The sequence below is a fragment of the Cydia strobilella genome, chromosome 10 (assembly GCF_947568885.1).
Source record: "Cydia strobilella chromosome 10, ilCydStro3.1, whole genome shotgun sequence".
NCBI classification, from domain to species: Eukaryota; Metazoa; Arthropoda; class Insecta; order Lepidoptera; family Tortricidae; genus Cydia; species Cydia strobilella.
This window is the reverse complement of record NC_086050.1, coordinates 13,194,749-13,201,352: the sequence shown is the minus strand read 5'-3', so window position 1 is coordinate 13,201,352 and position 6,604 is coordinate 13,194,749. Positions and strand designations below refer to the sequence as shown.

Genomic DNA, 6,604 nt, shown 5'->3' with positions numbered 1-6,604 from the left:
AATTCATTTGTCATGATATAACGGTAACAAACATCAGAATAAAAAAGATTTGGTTAAAATATAAACTTCTTGCATGTGGCTAATTTTCGCTGTAAGTGTATATGAGCTCTATATTATGGTTGTTTTATTTTTTTGTAAGCTTTAACAAAAAAAAATACTTAATCGATAAGTTCGATCAGAAATAAAATTTCGCATTTTTAGAAGTTATTTTTTATCTTTTGTGCATAAATTGTTACAAATTTTTAAAGTGCGTTTTAGATTTATGTTCGTACTTTTTTTTCTATGGAGTAAAAGTCAAGAAATCAGGTTTCGAGTCGATGAAGTGACTAGAGAAAGGTCTCAAAATTATCTACTAATAAAAATTTTCGCAAACGTATTGTGATCTAAAAAAGCAGTACTTCTTCTTCGTCTTTGCCTTTATCCCATTATTTGGGGTCGGCTCTCCTCGTTCTCATGCGCCAGGACCGTCTGTCCTGGGTTGTCTGTGGATTTAATTGGGCTCGTTCTAAATCCTTTGACACGGTAGACCACCAAGTAGCAGGCCGGCGCCCTGGTCCTCTTTTGGTTTCCTGAAGGGCCAGTGCCTTTTTCACGACATGGTCATCGCCACGCCTCATAATATGTCCATACCACCTCAGCCTCTGTTCGGAGAGTTTCTCAGTGATGGGCGCTATTTTGAAACTTCCTCTGATGTGCTCGTTACGCACTTTATCAAGTCTAGTTACACCCGCAGCCCATCTCAGCATCCTCATTTCGTTGGTATGGACTTTTTGTTCGTGCACCTTTTTCAGCGCCCAGCACTCAGCACCATATGTTAAGGCAGGTCTTATTTCCGTTTTATACACTTTGCCTTTGGTCTTGATCGGCATTCTTCGGTCACACAGAACCCCTGTGAGATCTCGCCATTTTTGCCAAGCAACATTGACTCGGTGTGTGACGTCGGCTTCAATAGTGGCATCCGCTGAGAGCATCGACCCAAGGTATTTGAACTGATGCACTTTTGGTAGAGGACTTCCCTGGAGGTTTATGGTGCATGGATGCGAGGTGCCAGTGCTGAATAGGCATTCCATGTGCTCAGTCTTGCTTCTGCTGATACGCAAACCATTGCTTTCCAGTGCGTGTCTCCATGCTTCCAAGGTTTCTTGCAGATGTTGTGCACACTTATCGACCAGCACAACGTCGTCGGCATACAGCAGGCACCATGGAAGAGGTGATTGAATACTCCTGGTTAGGAAGTCTATCACCAAGTTAAATAGTAGTGGACTCAGTGCAGATCCCTGATGGACTCCTACGTTTACCGCAAACGGTTCGCTGACTCCCGCCGGGCTTCTGACCCTCGTGCTTATGTCGTCGTACATGTCTTGGATTAAGCTGATGAGAGAGTCCGGTATTCCTTGAGCTCTCATAGCTTGCCAGACGAGCTTTCTAGGCACGCGGTCAAATGCCTTCTCCAGGTCAATAAATACAAGGTGTAGGTCTTCACGATTGAGACAGTGCTTCTCCATAATAATTCTGACGGCCTGGATCGCATCGGTCGTCGACCTGGTAGCAGTGAAGCCAAACTGGTTTACCGACACATCCACCAGAGTTATGAGGCGATTGTTTATAATCCTTTCCCAGACTTTCAAAGTGTGTGAGGTAAGTTTAATTCCACGGTAATTTCCACACACACTTACATCGCCTTTGTTTTTAAAGAAAGGTATAAGAAAACTCTGTCGCCAAGAATTCGGTATCTTAGTAGTCGCTAAAATCACATTAAACAGTCGTGCCAGCCATTCCCATCCTATAGGACCCATCTTCTTCCATAGGTCAGCTGGTATTTCATACCAGCTACCTATGGAAGAAGATGGGTCCTACAGCTTTGTGGTTCTTCATTTTATTGACGGTTCTCTGCACTTCATCGACAGTGACTGCATGAATAGGTCCTAGGGTTGGTGCGATATCTTGTAGCGGTTGGCTGGGGAATTCTTCATTCAGTAGTTCTTTGTAGTACTGACACCATCAACTATTAATGTCCGCATCTGACGTTAACAGCTGGCCATCTGTGTTACGGATCTATTTATTACGTTTTATGTCCAGTGAGGTCTTGTGCCGTTGTTTCGCGATTCTGAATACTTCAACATCCGTTTTGGCGTCCTCAAGTCTACGATAAAATTGTTCTTTTGAATTAGCAATCGACTGTGCCACCTTTTGTTTTGCTGACTTTTTAGCTTTTATGTACTCCATCTTGTCCACGTCCAGTTTCGTGAGCTGCCAAAGTTTGAAGAGTTCTCTCTTGATTTTAACAGCTTCTTTGACTTCCTCATTCCACCAAGTAGGATCTTTCTCAGTACTTATACCACCTTTTGAAACTCCCAAGATGTTCGAAGCTTCACTTTTGCACATTTGTTCAAAGTTTGACCACATGAGATTGGCATCGATGTACTCAGTGGTGTCTTTAGCTAAATAGGTTCTAAGAGCTGTCAAGAGGTTCTCACCCTTTTCTGTGTATAGTTGATCTAAAAAAGCAGTACGATTTTTCAAAAACTCTGCTGGCTGAACCTACTGCACCTTAAACCCAAATGGGAAGATCATTATTCCTTTTTATTAAATATAAAATTAGGGGTAAAATTTCGAAGCACACCATCTATTCTATGTTAGAAAATCTAATAAGGGTTATGAAAGAAAAACACTTCATAGCCAGTGATCGGTGTTCGAACATTGCTTGATATTTTGCGGGATACTGAGTCATAATCTTAAATTGGATGTGTCTATAAACAAAGTACATTTATTAGAGTAGGTAGTCGAAAAGAACGGAAATGTTCGAGCCGCACGCACAAAGTATGTGATGATCTGATGACGTACGGTACAACGGCATAACTAGGCTAGACTGGATTTACCGTGGTTTAGTTTGTTTACTGGATTGGTTTCCTCTACACGATGGCGCAGCGAGAGGGCCATGCGATGGTTATTACTCCTCTACACGATGGCCCAGCGTTGGACCAGCCAAATGGCCCAATGGCGATGGTTGAGAGCACGCACTATGAAATGGGCCACGTGTAGATGCGTACGCACCATCGCTGGCCCACCTTTGATGTGCGGACGAAAAACCGACACCCTGGCCATCCCATCGCCATCCCGCCACGCCATAAGCTATCCGACACCACTACCCAGAGAGCTACACGCTAGCCCATCTTAGTAGGCCAGTAATTAGTATGATGGCCCATCGTGAAGAGGAGCCATGCGATTAGCAGGTAATAAAGAGCAGTGGCGTGCGAGATTTGAACTTTGATCGTGAACGTTGATTATGTATCCCTAAAATTCAAAGATTGATTAAGTACTTTGTTTACACGGTTTATATAATACGGAATACTTACCGAAATTTATTCAGAGAGCACATACATACTAACTCAATAATATATATATGTGAGGCTCATTCATTTCAAATAGAAACCGAAGTTCAACCACTGATTACTTATCACAATTACCGTAGCCAGATATGACGGACTAGCATCTACTTACTAACTAAATTACACTTCATAGAGGTGAAAGAACGCATAGTCGGCGCGTGATCTAATAGCTGCATGAACGCGCGAGATTGGCGCCCGCCTACGGGGCATATTTGTGACGTTTTCAACCAAAACCCACATTTTCGCTTGTCGATAAGGTTGATTTCTAATTGAAGCTATATGGAAATAGCGCCTTACTGACAAGCGACAATAAGTACCCTTTTGGTTGAAAATACAAATACAAATACAAATACAAATAATTTATTGAAAAAAGTATTGTACAGAGGTTCATCTTAAAGACTAAGAGTTGTTAGTAGAGGAAAGTGGTTTACGAATGCCTGAACTAGGAGTTCCTGTGTTTCAGGCAGCGAAGGACAAAATTAATCAATTTTTAATTATTCACTTAATTATAAATTAATAGTAGTATTTACACAATAGAAGTCTTATCGCCTTAACAAAATGGGTCTTAAGTATTAAATTTCAAAGTACACAATCATGTTACGACTATTAGTAGGTTCTCTGTATCATCGTACGTCATATTTTGAAGGGCGCGTCGTAGAGTATTCTTACAACAAGCATAGCTAAGTGGGTATAGGTCTAGTTTTACATTTAACCTGTTGTACAAAAATGGGCCCAAGAAGACAAAAAATCTAGATGAAAATACGTGTTTCCTTTGAACGGTTTGAATACCTATTATATCTTATCAGGGTTGAAAGGAATTCTGGCGTGCTGCTTTAGTGTTGTGCTTAATATATATAATTGACGAACAGTTAGTACTTCCCATGATTTATAAAGGAGGTCAGTAGGGTATAAAAATGGGCGGGAAGTAGTTACCTTTAGTACCGCTCTCTGGGCTCTTTCTAGGGTTAGTAGGGTAGTTTTAGCTGTGCCACCCCAGGAACAAATGCAGTAGGTTAGTATTGATTGACATAGTGCAAAGTATACTTGCTTAATTAAATTTAGATCAGCAATCGAACGAAGTTTTTTGAATACAAATATTAACTTTCGGACTCTATTGCATAATGATTCAATGTGATTTTTGAAAGTGAGGGTTTCGTCAATCAAGACTCCCAAATACTTAATTTTGTCAGTAATAGCTAGAGATGGGCATGAACAGGGATTATTCGATTTTTCCTTACAGTTATGTGCGTAAAGTTTGAGGTTATGTGCGACCGGATCTGTTTTCCGCATGGAAAAACTTATTAAATTCGTTTTGTCAGAGTTCAGTGTTAGTAGATGACGTTTTAGCCAGTCAGTTACAACATTAAATCCGCGTTGTGCGAACTCGTAGACCTCGTTTGTTGACTTTGCGGAAAAAAGTAGGGCAGTGTCATCTGCGTAGGAAATGATTTTGCCACTATCTATTTTTAGATTGCATAGGTCATTAATATAAATTAAAAATAAGGTCGAGGCCAGGACACTTCCTTGTGGCAAGCCAAAAGATGTGTTATCTAAGTCGGAACTGATAATGTTATCTATCGCATTGAGTTCGTCCGTCTAGGTAGCTCGCGATTAATTTGTGTTGTGTGCCTCTAATGCCTAGTGATTCAAGCTTGTGCAGTAAAATGGAAGTAGAAACGGTGTCAAAAGCTTTTGCGAGGTCCAGGAAGATTCCAATTGTCTTGTTTCCCTTGTCTAGTTCCTGCACTAAATAGTCAGTCAATTCGTGTACAGCATCTGCGGTTGATAACTTGGACCTAAAACCGAACTGCGTCTTTGCCAAGAAGGCATTTTTCTCCAGATATTGAACAAGTCTATTATTAATAATTTTTTCCAGGATTTTAGATGTCGCTGGTAAAAGAGAAATCGGTCTATAATTTGTTACTTGTATTTTGCTACCAGATTTATAGACAGGCATTACAACGGCTTTTTTCAGACATTTTGGAAATATTCCTTCAGAGATGCACTTTTGAAATATGTGTGTCAGTGGTGGAACCAAGATGTGTCTGAATGTCTTTATTATTTTGTTCGATATCCCATCCCAACCAGCCGCGGAATCGTCTTTTAGGCTCATGATAATTCTTTCCACCTCAGCTTCATCCGTATTTAATAGCACAAATGATTTGGATGAATTATTTGTATCGGAAAGTATTCTTGAAGGGAATGCAGACGGCTCGCCCTGGACTTTTTCTGCCAGGTTTTTGCCTATGTTAACGAAAAATTCATTTGTGCTATTTGCCGCCAACAATTCGGACGGACCTACTTGCAACAAACTTGCAGATGACTCCCGTTGTTTTGCCGTGTATGTTACGTTTTTAAGGTATTTCCAAACTAATTTACTGTTTTTTCCAGCAATTTCCAGCTGTTTTTTGTCGTAGTTTGTTTTTACGTTTTTCAGTAAGTTGGTACAAAAGTTACGATATCTTTTATACGACAATTGCAATATAAGATTGTCTGGATTTGCTTTAGCTTTCAAGTGGAGTTTATCCCTGTGTCTCATTGATCGAAGAAGTCCCGGGGTAATCCATGGTTTTATGTTAAAATTCTTGCGATTTAGACGTGTCTTATTGGTGTTAAGAAATATTGCTTATTGGACATTTTTAATCCAGTACAGCATACTATTTTCTGCATCAGCAGAATAATAATAATATGGCACATTTAGTTATTATTACAGTCGATAGGTGGCAAATAAGTAATCTTTTAGTAGGTAACGTTGAAATTTTTTGCTAAGCTTTACTTTCACGTTTTTTTTTTTCATATTTTTGGACTCATGGTTCAAAAATTAGAGGGGGGGGGCATAATTAGTCGCTTCGAAAGAAAGAAAAGGGTCAGATTTTTATCAAAAAATTGTTCTTAAAGACCTAGAGCTAGACCCTACTCTACCTATGTCCCCTATTCGTTTTAAAAGAGCTATCCAACGACACCCCATATAAGGGTAGAAGGGTTGAAGCCAAAAAAAATCATCCCCGATTTTCTTGTAGGGGAGCTATTACCTACCCTAAAACAATGTTTTTCTAGTTTTTTTGTACGACTTAGAAGGCGTAGTTATATATCCAATTCAACCTTCTAATAACATTAACGATCACGGAGAAAAGCTGCGGACGGACAGACAGACAAACATGGCGAAATTATAAGGGTGCCTAGTTGATTACGGAACCCTAAATAATCTCTAATCT

At 40.0% G+C, this 6,604-nt stretch overlaps 1 protein-coding gene across 1 annotated transcript; it reads right to left on the bottom strand.

The window, feature by feature from the left end:
* Positions 1-431: 431 nt before the first annotated feature.
* LOC134744947 (uncharacterized) lies at positions 432-2,385 on the bottom strand (the record flags this gene model as incomplete). The annotated part of the gene is made up of 3 exons (XM_063678894.1): positions 2,067-2,385; positions 1,543-1,834; positions 432-870 (listed from the first exon to the last, which is right to left on the bottom strand). Coding segments are annotated over exons 1-3 (1,050 nt in total), but the record flags the coding sequence as incomplete, so codon positions are not given.
* Positions 2,386-6,604: the final 4,219 nt, after the last annotated feature.